General features: G+C 39.0%; 4 protein-coding genes across 4 annotated transcripts; 3 read left to right on the top strand and 1 right to left on the bottom strand.

Moving 5' to 3' along the window:
* The first annotated feature begins 1333 nt into the window (after positions 1 to 1333).
* Positions 1334 to 7812, top strand: LOC145711562 (uncharacterized). The gene is made up of 7 exons (XM_081789254.1): positions 1334 to 1470; positions 2361 to 2480; positions 3292 to 3408; positions 4030 to 4118; positions 4676 to 4901; positions 5321 to 5581; positions 7233 to 7812. Exons 2-7 carry the CDS (start codon positions 2371 to 2373, stop codon positions 7810 to 7812), a joined length of 1383 nt encoding a protein of 460 aa, XP_081645380.1. The 5' UTR covers positions 1334 to 1470; positions 2361 to 2370.
* On the top strand, positions 7728 to 10764 carry LOC145706082 (uncharacterized). The gene is made up of 6 exons (XM_081783600.1): positions 7728 to 7908; positions 7958 to 8212; positions 8287 to 8675; positions 8718 to 9059; positions 10364 to 10478; positions 10526 to 10764. The coding sequence occupies exons 1-6, from the start codon at positions 7821 to 7823 to the stop codon at positions 10564 to 10566; spliced, it is 1230 nt and encodes a 409-aa protein (XP_081639726.1). The 5' UTR covers positions 7728 to 7820; the 3' UTR covers positions 10567 to 10764.
* A 3534-nt stretch (positions 10765 to 14298) lies between these two features.
* LOC145711561 (uncharacterized) lies at positions 14299 to 16274 on the top strand. Its single transcript, XM_081789252.1, has 3 exons — positions 14299 to 15275; positions 15319 to 16084; positions 16135 to 16274. Exons 1-3 carry the CDS (start codon positions 14835 to 14837, stop codon positions 16272 to 16274), a joined length of 1347 nt encoding a protein of 448 aa, XP_081645378.1. The 5' UTR covers positions 14299 to 14834.
* A 325-nt stretch (positions 16275 to 16599) lies between these two features.
* On the bottom strand, positions 16600 to 17243 carry LOC145711560 (uncharacterized). Its single transcript, XM_081789251.1, has 3 exons — positions 17145 to 17243; positions 16832 to 17018; positions 16600 to 16787 (listed from the first exon to the last, which is right to left on the bottom strand). The coding sequence occupies exons 1-3, from the start codon at positions 17148 to 17150 to the stop codon at positions 16600 to 16602; spliced, it is 381 nt and encodes a 126-aa protein (XP_081645377.1). The 5' UTR covers positions 17151 to 17243.
* Positions 17244 to 18668: the final 1425 nt, after the last annotated feature.

Raw genomic sequence — 18668 nt, 5'->3', positions numbered from 1 at the left:
CAGATTTTCCTGAAATTGGTCCTCAAAACTTGTTAACAATTGAATTGATTGTATTGCGAGTCAAACAAGAACATTTCTAACCCACTAGAAAAAGCTTATGCGGGAGAATGGATTCTGATTTTTCCTCAATCAAATTAGTCGCTCAAAAAGAGCTGCATAAATACGTCGTTCGTTACAAATATAATTTTTTTCTTGGACGCTAGAAACGTGAAGGGCTCAATTTAATATACAGGAAAAGGGCTCAAAAAGATGTTTGGGCCAATTATCTACGTCTTTGATAATTCAATCAGGTTTTTACCGTATATTTTTACGAGACTTGAGCAATTTTAGGAGATTCATATTATCGTTCAGCTTTTGAGAGAGCTAAAGTATTGAAATTTCCAAGAAAATGGTCGAAATGAAATAAAAAAACTGTAAGTCTAAATCAAAACCAAAGTCACACGTAAAACATCCTGCATCCTGATTCCCAAACCGGTAGATTTTCCATCTTGAAAAAATCCAAAAGGTTGCGCAAGTCAAACCGCCGTTGCAATTTCTAGAGGCCACCGCCGCTCCACCAAGCTGTCGTGTTACTTACCCCTGAGTCTCTCGATAAAATATCTTCCCAAGATTATCCCGGAGAAAATTTCAAGTTCGACAAGAGTCTAGAATCTATGGAAAGAAATAGTTTTCTCGAGTCTTTTTAGAGATCATTTTCATGAACCTTGTTTCGCACGAAATGCAATTTTGTCCCATTACATAAAAATAAGGGTGTCACTATATTAAGGCTCCTGTTCATGATGTCAAGTCGCTTACTATTTCGGTAAGACTTAGAAAGACGGTCGAAAACGGTCTTTTTTGAGGAAAAGATTAAAATAGAAAACCTTGAAAACAAAAAAATCAGCTGGACGTAACTGAAGAAAAAGATAAGCTGGAATACTATCATTTGCTCAAAGATATTTTGAACTAAGAAAATCCCTATATTTCCCGCTGAAATCGACTTGTTGGTAAAAAACTTCAATAATTCTGCTTTTTACAAAATAAGATTTAGGTACTATTATGGGATTATAAATGATAATCCCTAGTTCTTCATTTCATAAATCATCACAACTGCTTTTCAACTGTTATAAAATAGTGATAACTCATCAATCGGCACACAAAAAAATGTATGTTAGAAGCTTCAGTTTCTTGTTTTTCATCTTTTACCGTAAACAGCTATTGATGGTCATTAGAAAATCAATCGTTAACTCACTTCTTCGTCGCTTTTCCGAGTTCCTCCGAGGGCGCGCGAGAGCTCACGGCGGCGCGCGGCGCGCATCGCAACGCGCTGTAAAATAACGCGCTTGAAGTTGAAATTTCTCAAGTCCGGAAGAGTTCGAAAGAGAAATTATCTCGACTCTCCAACTTTTTAATTTTCTTATTTGATTGATAATTTACTTTTTTTGATCGAAAGATAGAGACGTCAACCTGAGCAAAAAAACATACAAAAAGGTATTTTTTTTTATCAATTTTAAAGAAAAAATCAAGTTATTTAATAAATAGTCGATAAAAATAACAAAAAACTCTATTTTTATATTCTTGAAATTAATTTGATTTACTAAATTTAATAAATAGAAAGGAAAATTGTCAGTTAAAGAAACAACATTCACGATTTACCGTCAATTTAGGAATTTTTAAAGATGCTAAAGATTTTGTAGATCCAAAGATACTGAAATTTATGTAATCAGCGAGTAATTTCTTTCCTAAAAAAAGCCAAAATCGAGCTGACAAAACGGAGCTTGATATTACGTACGAGATGCTTATTTGATTTGGCATCTGGGTATTCGCAAGGGTGCCTAACGCGGCGGCAACGCATTACCGGTGCGTCTAATTCCAGTAGCCGAACGCTAGAAATGCTACTTTTTTTAATCAAGCCAACAAATTACACAGCTTTTGGAAATAAGATGTTTCTGTGGAGTGAGGATATCTCCTTCAATCGGAAAAGAATGAAATTTTTCAAAGAAACTTTGCTTCCGAAATTAAGGGGATCTCAAAGATATTCTCCTTTTTTCGGAGTAAAATCCTTAAAATTGATCAAGCTTTGAAAAAATAAAATTTGCGAAAATTATTTTCTTAAATCTGATTGGCTTAACGGCCGAATGCGAGCATTTGATTGGTCTTAAATTTGATCCAATCAAAACTCGGTATTCGACTTGGAGGCCAATCAGGGTTTAAAGAAATTATCGCGATGAGTAGTACATGGCGCATCATGGCATTACTGAAACCTCAGCTGGCGTCTTGGTACGTCAATAATGATTATTTACGCGGTCGGGTCTCGAGTTGTGCTTCGCTTCTCGTAATCTTATTCTTGCGCTTCTACTTCTATTCACGTTATTTTTCAGAACGAAAAGCATGGTAAAGCTAAAACTACTGGCACTTGCCGCAAGCTCAGTTCATGGAAGCGACATAGCTACAAATACTCAGTGTAGAAAGCCGGATCAGTGGTTCAAAAACTTATCAAGGTAAGAAATAATGGAGTTAAAGGACAAACAAAAAAACCCTTGGAACAACACTTCGGGAACCTGTGTTGGAAACCTGAGTCAGGTTTTGTCAAAGCATTTTCAGAAACCTGACTCTGGTTTTCTTCACAGGTCGGATGTAGCTTGAGGAAAACCTGAGTCAGGAATCTGAAAATCTTTTTGGAACCCTGACTCAGGTTTTCGACACAGGTTAGGATGAAGCTTGAGAAAAAGCCTGAATCAGGGTCTTGAAAATCTTTCATGAACCCTGACTCAGGTTTTAACGCAGGCTGCGGAGCAAAAGATTGAAATGAGTAACGATTCAGAAATCATAAAATATTATTTTTTTTTTGCAATTTTTGATTTCTTTGAAAGCATGATCCAAAAGACCTGCATATTTATGATTCGATAAAAGCGATAAGTACGCGTCTCTCAAGGTCGCACAAACAAAAATGCTTCTTTCTAATCTGCTTTTTCGGCAGATGCGCCGCGGCGAGTGGCCGCTCTCACTCACAAAATCAAATCGGAGAGGCTCATCTGCCAAATCCTCTTTTACATTTGTCTCTTTACATAAGATTTCTTTCTTCTAGAAAAAATGATGAAAATCGAGAAGCAGCTTGCGGTTTCGAGTCGAAAAAAGCGCGGCTTAAATTGCGGCTTCGAGCCCAGAAAAAAATTTACTTCTTTCGGCTCGAACCCGCAAGCGGCTTCACATTTTTCATCAATTTTTCTAGAGATTTTTCGCCTCGGATAAGCGATCTTCATGAGAACATCTCTCCCTCTCTCAATTAACCCCTGTTACACGTTTTTCTAGCCGTGTAAATTTCTCGTGCCCAGACGAACTGACCGACTCCTCGAAGTGCCAAGTCACCTGCCCAGATGATTACACGCCGTCTATTCCAGAAGTCACTTGCTCCTGCACCAGATTTAGGTGAGTCCACAAAAATATAAAAAATCGCTGACATCTCCAATATCGGAGCTTACGTTAGTGAGAAAGTTCTTCTCGAGAACGCGCACTCCACATCTGTCAAATTCCTGTCAGAGCGAAATCGCTCCACTAATTTTCGGAAAGCTCTCATATCCGAATTAAAAAAATTGATCGAAATAGTCATTCTGCGAAGCCGCTTGCGGCTTCGTTTAAAATAAGCCGCAGAGCGGCTTTTCATAGAAGATCATTCAAACCCTGACTCAGGTTTCATAAATCATAACTTTCATAAGAGTCATAAATTCACGATTATTTAAATTAATGAAAAGCCTAAAAAGATATGTCAAAATCTCAAAAAATAGTCAGCATTGAAAAAGGGCTCAAACGATTATCCTGAGTATGAGTAAGTAATCCCCGGATTACTTGAATCCGATTGATAAGAGATCACGTGTTAGCGGTACAACCACTAGTTTTAGCAAAAAATTCTGTCTTGCTCGGATTATGATGATCATGAATCTGAGATACTGTTCAATTTTTTTACGAATTGAATGGGTATGACGAGATTTTGGACCGTTTCGAAAAGTGGCGTGAAAGTTTACAAATATATCTCCTTCAAATCGAATTCAGTGGTGTTCCGCGAAACAGATGTCAATGGCAACCAAAGCGGTCCTTGTACAAGCCGAGATGCATTCCGCCCGAGCCAGCGAGCACGAGACGTGAGTAGAAAATGTGAATTTTGACGATGATTGAAACTTGTTGAAAACAATGTTCATAACGTTCTTTTTAACAGCAATTTTTCAGTCTTATAGTAGTTTTTCATGAAAACTCATGAAAAACAGATAACTTTCGCTAGGGTTAGGATTGATTTTTAGGTTTGTAAAAACAATAAATTTCGAATTTTTATTTTCGAAAAGCATAATTTCAAATTTTATTTTGCTTTTATTGAGTTTTATTTTTTTTGAAAAATTCGAAAATTTTTCTTTATCCCAATTCAGATGTCGACTTTCCAGACAATGTATATTTTTTGCAATCTTTTCATTTTCATTCGTTAAAAGTTCGCTCGGCGTACGTGTTAGGTACAAGTACAAATCCATCACAGATGTCTTGCTTTTTGATCAGGTTCAGCTAATTTTTTCCGCTTTCCGGCTTATCAAAAACATCCAGATTCAAGGGCACTTACATGATACCCGAAAATGTTATGATAAAATCACAAATTCTTGAGAACTCTTGAAATCTACCAAACTTAGAAACTCTTAGTAAAAATTATTTTTAGGCATGCAGCGATTCTTCCTATCATCAGACAGTAGTCCAGTACAAGTGCCCTTCAAGACGGATTTTGAAAAGGTGATCATGACTCCTTGGCAAGCTCGACAAAGACGACTCGATGGCGAGAATGTTCCAGCTCGACATGTTCAAAGAAGACCTGATGAAATTTCAAGACCGAGAAGGAGAGATGAAAATGGATTGATGGCAAGATCAAATCAGAAAAATGCACCTCAGTAAGTCGAAAAAAGTAGCATTTTTCTAGGTGGTGGTATCGGGAACCGACAAAAAATTTCGACAAATTTTGCGTGGGCGGCTACTCGGCTGCTGATTGGCCGGTGTACCAAATCCAGGCATCTTATTGGTTGAAAATTTCTACGCAAAATTTGTCGAAATTTTGTCGCTTCCTGACACCTCCAATTTTCTAGTCGAGAATTTTCTGAAAAACCGTCGTATATTTCAAAATTATCGATACTCTTGCTGATTAAAAAATCGACGAATCATCAGTTTTTGTGTTATTTTTATGAGCATATTCTTACCTCGCCCTCTCCGCAAAATATATTATTTCAAGATTTTTATCATCTTCCCAAGGTCGAATTATAAATTCTTCATTGCATATCTTATCATTCGTTCGTTTCATACCTTTTTCCTTCAGGTGGAAAGAAAAGAAGATAAACGGCGTCTACCAAGTTCCCTTCAAATTCGGCTCGATCGCTGAATTTGGCTTTTCTCAATCGACGAAGAACTCGATTCGCGAGCACTTGGACTGGTTCAACTCGGAGACGAAAAAGTGCATCGTTTTTAAAGAAGACGATTCGGACTCGTTCAACGGCGCTAGGTTGAAAATCATTGGTGCCCAGTCCGGTTGCTGGAGTTATATTGGAAAGCTTCATAAAGAACAGTTGATTAGGAAAGGGTGATAAAATCGTTATCAGTTGAATTTTCTGATAATTCAGTTTTCGTTTTTTTTCCGCCAATTCTTTAGGGTTCGGCAAAAAATATCGAAAAATTATGCGTGGGTGGCTACTTGGCTTCTGATTGGCTCGTTTGGGGAATCCAGGCTTCTGATTTGTCGAAAATTTTCAAGCGAAATTTGCCGGGATTTTTGTTGTTTCCTGACATCTCCTAACTTGGGGACCCAAATTTTTTAAGCGATAATCGTGAAAAATAAAAATTTAAAATGTCCACTTTGGACACAAATGACCAATGGGGTTAAAAAGAAAACATGATGCATGCTTTTTCATGAAATTTGGACATATTTCCGACTTTATGTTTCCGGAGTGGAAATCGATCAAAATCTATTTGATAATATATTTTCCGGCTGACGTATCTATTGCGGCTCATATTATCTTCGCGGTCGGATACCGAATTTTCTCTAAAAAAACAACGTGATCTTCTTCAAATCCAAGAAAGTTTTTGTGTATTTTTCGTAAAAAAAAAAATGGGAAATTTGAAAACAAATCGAATTCATTTGCGAATTTCGCCCATGCCACAGTCGCATAATATTCAATCGAATAGAATTTCCACCTCAAAAACCAGCCGATTGTGTAAATTTTTCGTTCTGTTTGTAAATTTTGGGCCACCTTAGACTCGAAAAGCTGCGAAAATTTGGTTGAAGGGGTTGTAGAATTTATAATTTCGGGCGCTAACGGGAGGAGGATTTAACATGTTCTAGGGATAAGCACGAAATTTAGCTTTGAGAAACATAAAATCTAACAGGTTTTCTAGCTTTTTGATGATTATCTTTTTTGTCCAATCAAAAAAAACGCTTCGATAAAAAATTCATCGAAATAACCCCTTGCCTTCGAATTTTGTTTTTCTCGCAGCGTGATAGGCGCTGATATCATGTTTTCACAGCAGAGTATGCCTCACGCATTCTGGACGAGCTGGATCCAATCGCGTAAACTTTGACAACGTTTTTTCCGTAATCGGCGCTAAAGCTGCGCCTTTACGTTCACTTTGCATGAAAATACTCGAGATAAAGGCGGGTTTTCACGTCTGTTAAGAAACAGAAAAAAATCCATAAAATGAAGTTCAATGTAAAATTCGGTTTTCGTCATAAAATCTCGACGTAAGCAATAATTTTCGAGTTTTAGGGATTTTTGAAATTTTCAGGGATTTTTCTTCAAAAAATTTAATCGCCAACGTTGCTCAATAATTGACAGAGATTATGTCCGCGGAATGGCTCTTCGGAATGTGAGCTGCGGCAGTCGAGAAGCCGTTTTTCGTAAAACTGGTACTAGACACGTTCAATTCGCGAGAGGGTTGCTTTCAGAGAGGGGTTTTCATTTATCTAAAGCGTTGGGCGATACCTTTTTTAATCCCCGAAAAATGATAGAGAAAACTTCATAACATCAGGTTTCTTGAAAAGGGGCTAAAATCGGCAAAATAAAAATAATGAATTTGACCAAAATATCGACATTTTTGACCAATCAAATTTGGCCAATCAGATTTCAGAAAAAAAATTGTCGAAAAAATCCGTTTTTTTTTGTCGAAATTTGGACAATATTTTTGTATCAAAAATGTCGAATTTCTCTATTTCCAAGTCTTCTTATCACCTCAATCAGTCTTGGTTCTGGCTGCCATACTCTCGGCCGATCCCTTCACGAATTCTTCCACGCGCTTGGTTTTCTCCACGAGCATCAGCGACCCGATCGAGACAACTTCGTCGACATCCACTGGGAAAACATCCGAAACGGACATGCCTCGGATTTCTCCAAGATTTCCATGAACCAGTTTTCTGATAATTTCATCGGCTACGATATCAACAGCGTAATGCATTACTCGACCGATGCTTTTTCGAATGGTAACGGCCCGACTCTGACGCTCAAAAGCGGCTTGAATCCGATCACGAATGGCCAACGACTTCGTCCGACGACAAAAGACATGATGGGCATCTGCAAGAGTTACGGCTGCGATCCTACTTGCGGCAACGAGCTGGAAATGTGCAACAGCGGCGGAGAACAATACTTTGCCTCTCGCCGATGCGATGGGTTCGCTGATTGCACTGACGGCTCGGATGAAATGGGCTGCGAAGAAAACTGCTGCAAAAATGGGAGTTTGGAGGCGAAGTTTTTGAAGAACAAGGAACCTGGGCAGGGCAAAAATGGTACCGATCGCCGAGCAGTTCCAAGGTCATTTATTTGAATGACAGGATGGGATTTTGGATTCTCGGGAGAACGCTCGGATCGGATAGTGCTTACTCTTTTGGAAACTTTGCGCCGGGACAATGCGCCAACGAAGGTAAAAAAAGACCCGTTTTTCGACCCAAAAATCAACCCATTTTCTTCAGCATCCGGTTGGTTAACCTACAACGATCAAATCAACGAGTGGGATCCCGTCAACTACATACCCAACTGCCTTGACCGTAGCAACGAGTTCGACATGACGACAACTTTCGCTCCTCCTTCTGGAATCCACTGGCAAGTCGATGACATGCTCAATGGAAACTCAACAGGAAACGCGACTAGTTGGGAGGACGACTATCTTGATGAAGATCAGAAGTGCTCGGAATTTGATCTTCCTTGGCTGAGCGCTGGAAATTGGACTTGTTTAGGACAGTGTTTGATAATTTCTTCTTTTAGTTTTTCCTTTTTTGATCTAATTTGGCTCTTATCGAACTCGAAAAAGGCGATAACGCATTCGGCGATGTCGACCAGGGCGACTTTTGCATCCCCACCTGTCCAGCCAACTTCGAGTTAAAATGTTCCTCCGGCGACCTTCTTTCCAAAACCGCTCGATGCAATGCCGTCGACGGTCACGTGTTCTTCACCCACGACCATACTGACATCCCCTACGGCGGCTGCGATTGCGTCCCAAGCGGATGCAACATGTCAGAATTGCCCGTCAGCGAGTTTTACAACTGGATGTGCAGAGATACCAGAGGCGGTTTTGTTCCTGAAGGGACGCTTTGTGAGCCAGAATGTAAGAAATGGCATGAGACAGCGATTCCAGTCGGTGGTGATGGCTTGACTTGTGGGGCTGATGGAAATTGGCACGGAACTACCAAGGTAACTCTTTGAAGAAAAAAGGTCAGAAAATGAAATTTTCAGGTTTTGTGCAAAAGCTGCAATAGGCCAAGAATTCTTCAAGGACCAACTTCTGGCGAAATCGAATGCAGTCATCTGAGCGGCTGGAGACCAATGAATGGCAATCAATTCGGAAATGGTCAGGTTTGTCGGGCAAAATGCCCCGCTGGCCAGAAACTCAGCTGCACAGGTAAAGGACTTGTTCCTGGTGAAACACTAGGAATTCAACAATGCGCGAAAATGGAGGCAAAGGGAAACGGAAAGGTTAGCTCGATGGGATGGACGAACAGGCAGAAGTGCCACTGCGTTTATGAATGCGACGAAAGTATCTACTCGAAGCAGCTTGGAAAAAGAGTCAAATTCAGGGTAAGAAAAAACGGTTTAGAAAACATCTAAAAACATTCTTAATACTCATTTCGGTCAGATTTTTACTAGGTTTTTACATTTTTGACCCAATTAGAAAATCATTAAGGGGGTCCCCAACGATTTTTCCGAAATTGGCCATTTTCGACCGGCGCTCACGCCGACACCGACTTATATTTTCCAAAAAATTTTTCACGTATAAGTAGATCAAACCCAGATCTAGTGAAGCGTATCTCAGATTTTGTTAAATCCAACTACATCTCGCGCAACGGCGCCGAGAAAGAGAGCATCTCGCAGAAAATCGCGTTTTTGGCCATTTTTTCACCTGAGATTACTTCAAAAATTTAGGTTACAAAAATTTTTTTTCTTGCTGTTTCTGAAAGCTCTAACACTAATCTAATGAAGCGTCTCTCAGTTTTCTCAATTTCCAAAAAATGATTATGTAACAGAGACGATCAAAAAAATGTACGCTTTCGGAATTTTCAACGATGTGAATTAGCCTCAGGGCATAACCCAAACCCATTTTGTCGGGTATTTACAGAAAGCTGAGCTCATAGGCTTTCTAAAAATGTGCCATGTGCGACCCCTAGGCAACTATAAAAAAGGGTTGATTCTTAAATTTTTATGAAGATGCAGCAAAATTGCACACTTTAAGGTCGATTTAAGACACTTTTTTCTACAAGAATTGAAAAAAGCTAGGGACCTTTTTTGCAGCTTTTTCCATGAGGAATTTAGATCTGAAGAGAAAAAAATCTAATTCGCAAAATCGAAAAATCGTGGGGGACCCCCTTAAATACAGTCTAAAAAGCAGACTGACTGTTAAAAAAAATGTGACAAGGTTGGGCAAGTGCAAAAAACGGGGAGGTGTCTGGAACCGACAAAAAAATCCCGACAAAAATTTTAAATTTTTTCATGTACATTTCAATCGCCCACCATTACCTGCTGCGCTAACGAACATTTCTCAAAACTGCCTAGAAATGTCCATTGTGGCCTAAGAAGGCCATTTCTGCATAGTTTTAAGAAAAAAATCTTCTCAAAAAATTTTAAGAGTATTTTTTCTGAAGTGTCTATTTTTTGAAAATTTTTGTCGGAATTTTTTTGTCGATTCCAGACGCCACCCCCAAAAAACGGCGGTACTCTTCTTTGATGTCAAATAAAAAACATGTTGTTTTCAAGATGTCTGGTGGTTTTTGAGAGTTCCGGTCAAAGCGGTTTAAAATTTTGCAATGACATGTGCGATATTAACGATTTTCACTGTAATACTGACGTAATTCGCTAAAGTTCGCAAACTGAAATTTTTATTCTAGCGAGTTGGCGCAAAGAAAAACCCAGTTAAAACCACCCTCGCCGTTGTCCGACGATGTCCGAGAAACAAACAAAAGACCAATGCAAAACCACAGTGCAAAAATGGTCTTTGGCGAGGTACACCCTTAATTTCCCAAATTCGAATTCAGCTAAAAATAATTTAGACGCGAATACTCAACAATTGAACCCACCACTTTGCAAATAATTTTGAACAAATCACGAAAAAAAAAGAACAAAATCTTCCCGATTGGAATTTTTTGGAAAGCCGCTTGTACAAAAATGAACATGCAAAAATTGCGAAGAGAGATTCATAACTTATCAATTGACAGTTCAAAGCAAATATCAATTGAGAATCGTAAATATTTCACTGTATCTTTTTCCCTGTAAATACAATATTTATTTAACAAAAGTTTTGTTCATTTTATTCACGCAGGAGTTCTCACAGAAAAGTTTCTCATGAAACATTTTGCTGGTCGGTACCATGGGTCCCCTTAAAAAGAGCCAATCAGCGGCGAGCATGTTTAAATTCTTACCTGCAAAAACTTTGACATTTTCAAAAGCTCGGGGATCCTTGTTTTCTTCAATATGCACAAGAATGTCATTTATTCGTATCGAATAAAAGATCCCATTTGAGTCCTCAACTTTCTCCCTGATTAGACATCAGTTCCATTTTTTCTCTCGAGAATTATGGTTAACCAGGTCCTTGGGCAAGTTCTATGGAGCTCCATTCCTTCATCGGGATAGCGCATTTCTGAGGATTTCGATATTGCTTGTCCAGATTTCCATTGACAGCGTTCGAAAATTGAAGAGCCATCCGATAGCTATTGAACCAAACAGCTGGTTTCTGGGTTCGAGCTGTCCCCTAAGTCTTTGAAAAGTTCGATTTCGAACCCGAAACTGGAGCTCTGTCGCCATAATTCGTTCGATCTTGACCAAGGGTAAATCTCAGCACGCTTCCAAGGCCTATTCCAGCCGCTAATGGTCTTTTACTGCCTTCATTAATATGCCCAAAAAGGAGCCAATAACAAGCGAATGAGGACAGCTCCTGATTTCAAATTTGATCATCCAAGTCCGATGCAATTTTTCGACGGTCTGAAGCAATCTGTCTCTCCTAATCGGAAATTCATTCGAGTCAACAGGAGCAGTTCGATTTTCCATCAGCGGAATCGAGATAATCGAGTCCAATCTTCTCTATACAAAATATAATCTCTCTTATTGCGCTTCAGTCTTACTGTAAGAGCTTGCCAACGAGAAAGTTTCCCGCCAAATTTCTTGCCAGAACGAAGGGTGTCTTGAATCTGCTGAGTTTGTTTCGAAAAGTTGCGTTCTAAATTGTCGATCCGCGCCTCTCTAGAATCAAGAATTTAAACAATCAAGTGACGGCCAAAGGAGCCTAAGAGCTCCTTTTGTCAAGGACTTACATCTTGGCATTCTGTTGATTGATTTTCTGCATGCTGGCGCTTTGAAAATTGCCCATGACTTTCATTCCTTTCAGCGCTGCTTGAATTTCGTTGATTTCTTTCTTCGAAACTCCGGATTGAGGGGGAGGCTCCTGCTTGCCTGCTGCTAACAAGCCTTTGACAGCGCCGGGAGCGAGTTTTTCCATTCGCATTCGAAGGGCGAAGCTTTCGACTTTTGCTCCCATTGCCGTAGCAGATTTGTTCATTTCTTCGATGGACTCATGAATTTGGTTGACAGATTCGACTAGGTCCTTTACTGTTCTTGCGATGGATTTTTGGATTGCCTATTTTTCTTGTTTATCGAAAAAACCTTTTGGGAACCCGCGATGTTTACTTCACAAATTTACAATGTTTCAAAATCAAAAAAAAAAATCCCGGATTTTTTTTCAAATTTTGAAAACTCCGGCGTTGCGCTACTCAGAAAACAGTTTTGGTTTTTTTTTCTTAGAGAGATGCATAAATCAAGCGATTATTTCAGTATTGCTTCGGAATCTGAAATAACCGAAAGTCTTCCTGGTGATTTCTTCGAAGGCAAACTAGTCAAGAGTAAGCACAAATGTATAAAATCGAAAATATTACTCTTAGTTTAGGTCTCATGAATGAAGACGAAGATATTCAGTCAATTAGCGAGCCAATTTTTAAGAATATTGATGGTTTTATCGCGGAATTATCCTCTTTAAAATCACATATTATGAGCCTTGAGCAGCAGCTCATGTCAAAGAATCAGGAAATAAAAAGCCTGAAAGCTTGTAAGTCGAAGTTTATTTACAATATTAAAGAAATAATCCTAGCTCTTGCTCAAAGTGAAGTTCGAAATATGAAACTCAATGAAAAAATCGGTTCACTCAAGCCGTCACTAGCCGATGAAGATATTCTTGAAGAAAATATCTCTCCGTTAGAGCTTGGAGAATCAAGAATGAATACGAGTTCCTTGAGCGAGCCGCCACAACGTTCAACAAGACTTCGAGAGTCTAAAGAGTTTTTGAAAAATAGAAGCTGTCGCCGAAACGGGAAAAATTTAATTTTTTCAACCTCAGTAATGTCAGAAAATGATATTATTCGTCCGGTAAGTTAAATTGATATTGTCTACTAGTAGTTAATTATAGGGTGATGCCAATAAAAACGAGTATTTTTAGGGAACTTATCGCTTTCTCCAAGAATACGATGATGATGTTCTGCTTGGACAATTATAAATCGGCTTATTCGGCGGCTCACAAAATCCAGTCCTTGTCAAGCATCTTCCCACGTGATCATCATCTCTCACTTTCGTACAATACGGGCAAGGTTTCTCATCCTTGATTTCCTCCGCATCAACTTTATTTCTTCTGAAAAAATTCATCCTTTCTTCATCTTTTTTTCCAAAGCAATAAAGTTCTCTCTACAAAACTCTGACAAACTCCGATGCCTTTGGCTCAAGAATCAATTAGATTGTCAAATGATCATTTGAAAGATGAATATTTGATGGCACGAGGATCCGCAGTATCCTGTTCAAATCATTTATTTCGCATGTTTTTTCGAGACTTGTCAAAGACAAGAAAGATCCGCGTTTCTTGGAAGATTCGAGGGAAGCAAAGATTTTTTAATGGATAAAATTTATTCAAGAATCAGAATGATTTTCCTTCACGCAGGTCCAACTCCATCACCAACTCCACCCCCAACGCAGCAGTATTCGATGTTTCGACTTCTTTCGTAATGCAGATTCTAGAATATTTTTTGGCGCTCAAGATATTACTAAAGTAAATACCAAAAGCGCCAGAACCACAGTAACAATCGGTATTCCAATAATCGCGCCATATTGCGTGATAAAATATCGAAAATCCACCGCGCAGAGACTTTCACATTCGCTTCTTGAATAAAACCATCCGATACCAAGACAAATAAGAGAGCATAAAACGATGAGGACATAAATGATCCCCGGCGTTTTCGGTCGAATTCGGCAGTAGATAAAATCAAGGACGAAAAGCTTCAGAAAAATTTCAAAGCAAGTCAAGAAAAATGCGATTTTTATTGAAAGCTCATCTTTTCAGGACTCGAGAAAAATCAGTTATTTTGGAAATTTACGAATAAAAAAATTATTTTTTTGAGTCAAATTTATCAAATCCGGTTCCTAAAAGAACGAATTCATTAAAAGCCAACGTATAAATCAACAAAAAGTCTAAAAAAGTAGACAAAACAAGCCAAAGTTTCAACATTTCTCTCGATTATCAATTTCACCCTAGTAACCTGTTATCGGCTCACCCAAGCTCAATAAGGTGATAATCGTTTTCAAGTTCAAAGCCATTCCAGACATTTTCGATACAGTTTCTTACCCATTTTCTTCTCTTTACTGTAAGACAGGTCTTTATCAAAAGACAATTACAGAAGCTGGCAAATTCCATTGTTCTGAATAACTTTGGCGGAAATGACCGATCAAAAAAGCGCAAATAAAAGTTTTTTTATACTTCCCCATCTGAGTTCATTCCTCAATAAAAAAAAGACTAAAAAACGCAACTGTGGGAGAAAAAAAAGAGAGATTTTATGAAGAAAATTGCCATTTGGCAGATTTTCCTTTTTGAGTTTGTGTTGGCCAGTACTCTTATTGAAAGGAACAAGGTTGAAAAAAGAGAAAAAAATATTCTAGAGCGATTTTTCATCCTTCATATTTTCTAATTTTCAAAAAAGCCAATGCTCAGCCCTTCCTCAAAACTCTTCCTGCACCCTCAATTGTACCTCCCGAATCTATGAAGACTACCTCGGCGATTGTTCTCCAACCGTCTCGGTAGTCGAAATCTGCAACAGCTCAAGATGCTCTCTTCTTGAAAACAAAAACGTCACCGGGTCGACAATAGTTCAAAGCACCTGCTCGACCTTTTTGGACAACAACAACGATTGCCAGCTTAATTGTTCCTCAAGAACGTATCCATATTCTGATTCATGTTCTGGCGACGTTTTTGTTACAGAAATATGCGATTTAAACAGTTGTGAAGTTTTGTACAGCAGAGCAGTGACTGTTGACATTGTCGAATGTTCAGTCATGCCGCAAGAGAATCTGCTCTGCGATGGAAGTATCTACAAAGCGGCTTATAACTGGGACTTGTTCTTTCCATGCTTTTATTACAAAAATAGCGATGAAATTTTCTGCCAAAAGAAATCTTACTCGAACTCAATCAACATCACCGTTCCTGTTACTCAACCCGCTTTGACAACAACCACAACAACAAGTGCTTCAAACATTCCCACTTGGCTCCCCAATCTTCTAGAAAACATTGGCATTCTTGCGGTCGGACTGTTTATTGGCTTCTTTGATGACCTGTTTCCAGCAAAAGAGATGATAACAACGACTGTGGCTACAACAACTCTAGCTCCAGAAAATGGGCTCTCGGATGTGGTCATCGCCGCGGGCGGATTTTTGACGGGTATTTTATTTCTGAGCTTGATTGAATTTCTCGCTGGAAGTCAAAATAACGAAATTTTGGTAACTTGCCGTACTGTGGTCCCTACCCTTAATTTCTTTTCAGACAACATTGGCTCCTACTTTATCCACCATCCTCACAACCAATTTCCAAGAGGAGGACGTCCAAATTTTAGACGAGTTTTTCGTCTACGATTCTTGCGCAACTTCACCTCAATTATTTGAGCTCAACACTGGGGAATCTTTTATTTCACCTGGCTCTCCTTTGTCTTATAACTTCGTCAATTGCGATGGGGAGCTAACAAATCTAAAGAGTGTCGCATCGAACCAGGGCATTCAGTTTAATCTGGTTTTGTCTGAATACGATCCGGTCGACTCTCGAATTGATTTTTCGAATTCCAACGGGGATGTTTTTTCGTTCGATATTGACATTTCCGATGAAAACTGCGCGAATCCACGACATTCTGCATTCCGAAAATCGCTGGAAATGGGCTTTCTAGAGCGGCAGCAAATTTCAAATTTCAAAATGAAATTTGCTCTTTTGACGGAAGATGAAATCAGCGAAGAAGTTCTCATCAACGAAGCATCTTCCAGCTGCTACGAAGCTCTAGAATCGATGGAAACAGGAATGATCGACTGTAAAATCATCCGATTCTCCTCACCAGAGCCGAATACAAGGTCGAATTCTGCGTCAAATTGCAAGTCTTCCTCGGAAGTGACACTAGTTGCCCGATTTTTGGACAATTTGGAAGTTGAAATCAAGGAAGAGATTATTCAAAATATTTCAATGGAGATTGAAAATCGACTGAATTCAAAAGACGACGATGGCAAAATAGGCCAAAACGAGGTGTTGGGACTTCTGACTCCACAAGGTCAGTGACAGAAAATGCGTCATGGAAAGCGCTCAAGCTCTCTGTTTTAGATAATCAAGGTCTATTTATCGCGCAAATGGTGGTCCTTTCTTTTTGCCTTTGTATCGGGCTGGCGGCGAGCGCGTTCCAGGTGCAAATGTATCGAGCTGGTGCGAGTGGAAATGCACGTCACAAGGGCCCGGTCAAATAATTGAAAATCGATACTGTAAGATAGATTGATTACAGTGGGATAAGTTTCAAATTTATTTCAAGTATTTCCGCAGTATAATTTCAGAGAACAAGATTTTTGGAGTTGTTTTTTCAAGTCTTTTAAAAAGCTTCATTTTGATTGAAAAAATTTGATGATTGAAATTGACCAATAAGATGGCTCGATGAAGCGATTTTACTGTAGATTTGAAAGCTTTTTCCCTAAAAGATAAATTTGTGGGCGTTCGGCGTCCGACAGCAATTATACGATGACCAGGCTTTATTTCGGCTCATCCCTGAAATGGGGAAATGGATTTTAGGGGATCAAATTAAGAATGCGTGGATGAGCCGAATCCTTGTAAACAGGCGAGTCTGGGGATTTTGATCGTTTTAAAATGGCGCTCGTAAGCGAGCAGTCTCAGACATGCGACGCAGGATATCTTCGAGCACATGCCGATTTCGTGCAGCTGGTCGACTAGAAACTCGTTGATCGTCTCGGTTTTCGTCACCAGCGCCGCTAGAAACAATCGGTTGAAAACAAAATTAAAGTGGAAATGAAACCTTCAAGTTTTGGAAGCAAAACTTTCATGATTTCCGGGTCGTCGATCATGTAAAGCTCCTCATTGGACGGATTCATGTCGACATTTGACTCGGGAGATGGCGCTGCTGTCGGAAAGCCTTCTCTTGTTTCTTGACAAAGGATCTGGTTTTCTTGCTTCCCATAAAGAAGAAGCAATATCAGAATTTGCTGAATATGGATTTTGAGGTCTATAAAGCAAGGATCCTAAGGGAAGCCTACAGTCTCTTTTCTACAGTCAAAAAATAGTCGATCAGCTATTTTGTTGGCATTTTTTCTCTAATGGAGTCGGCCTACCTTCATTTCGGGTTCTTTGAAACTAGGATCGCTGGATCAAAAAAAGGCAGACTCAAATTAAAATCGAAAATGGAAAAAAGCAGAGTGCGCCTGAGAGCACTAATGTATACCTTCTTTATAAGCGCGAGAGTAAGCGCGTCAACTTTCGCGCCCAAGTCGGGCTCAATCAACGACCCGAGATCGGATCAGCTGCTTTACTGTAGCATTCGCTCTTTGCCATAACAGATTCTCTTTTGATAATTGCCATTCTTTTCATTTTTGCTTTCAGAAAGAAAATCGACATAGAAATGTCATTTAATCACATTTTTAATTGATAAAATGAATTTATTTTTAATCATCTTAATTTATTCAAATATTCATAATTAAAGTATGACCATGTTTTTTGAGTCACTTTACAATAACGTCATTCTTATAGGTCATTTTAATCTTTGGGATTCATTTTTAAAAAGGTCAGGAACAGAATTAAATTGAACAAAAAGGATTGGTCCTCGATAAAAATATTTTTTCAGCAATAATATTCCACATATAAATCCCGTAGTTTTGTTTCATTTCATTTTCATTCAAATTCTAGGGCGACTCCAAGCGACTCCAAGCGAACTGATCGCCAATCAGTTCTTTACCAATTAGGCCATAAAGGTCGATTATTATCAAATCTGAACCTTTAATTCAAAAAGATCGCACTCCGAAAAGAACCCTTCTTTGCTCATTTTGACCGTTTCAAAGACTCTTGGATCGCTCTTGTACGCGATTATTTTTCAATTCATTTGGCCGATTGCTGGAATCGTGCCGATGATATTCATTTGGTACGAGTATGAAACTGATGACAAACTCATATACGAACCATTACCACACATTTCTCACTTTTTGTTGTACTTTTTGGTCATCAAGCTGGTCTTTTTTATTGGAAAGATGTATTTGTACTATCTCAAGAAAGAGTTTACGAAACTTTCATTTTTGACAATTTTGAAAAAAAAAAGATTTCAAACTCACAAAAGTCGAAAGAATCCCAATCAGAGTTCGAAATTTGTTGGCAGTACTGCCACGACTGCCACTGGCAGCTGCCAATTTCGGCAGTCACTTGGCAGTTGCAGTTACATTTTTCAAGGGCTGGCAGTAACTGGCAGCTGCCAACCTACTGCCACTTCGAAAGATATTAATTTCTTTCTAAAGTTTTCTTTCTAGAACCACAAAAAACAACGCTTATGATCCAAATTCGCTCCTGAGACCTATATTATTCAATCTTTTTAATCAGAAGAGACATTTATATCTAAGATATCGTCTCTTTTATCTGTTTTACTTGTCGAAAAGACTGTTTTGAACTTAGTTTGACTTTAAAATTTTTTAAAAATAGTATCGAAGTTGGCAGTTTTTGGCAGTCGACTGGCAGCTGCCAGTGGCAGCTGCCGATTTTGGCAGTCACTTGGCAGTGGCAGTTGCAGTTTAGAAAAGGCTGGCAGTCACTTGGCAGTGGCAGTCGCCATTTCAAAAAAGCTGGCAGTCGCTTGGCAGTGGCAGTCGCCATTT

Source organism: Oikopleura dioica, chromosome 1 (genome assembly GCF_907165135.1).
Source record: "Oikopleura dioica chromosome 1, OKI2018_I68_1.0, whole genome shotgun sequence".
Taxonomy (NCBI): Eukaryota; Metazoa; Chordata; class Appendicularia; order Copelata; family Oikopleuridae; genus Oikopleura; species Oikopleura dioica.
The sequence above is the reverse complement of the archived record's forward strand: the minus strand, read 5'-3'. Positions and strand labels throughout refer to the sequence as shown.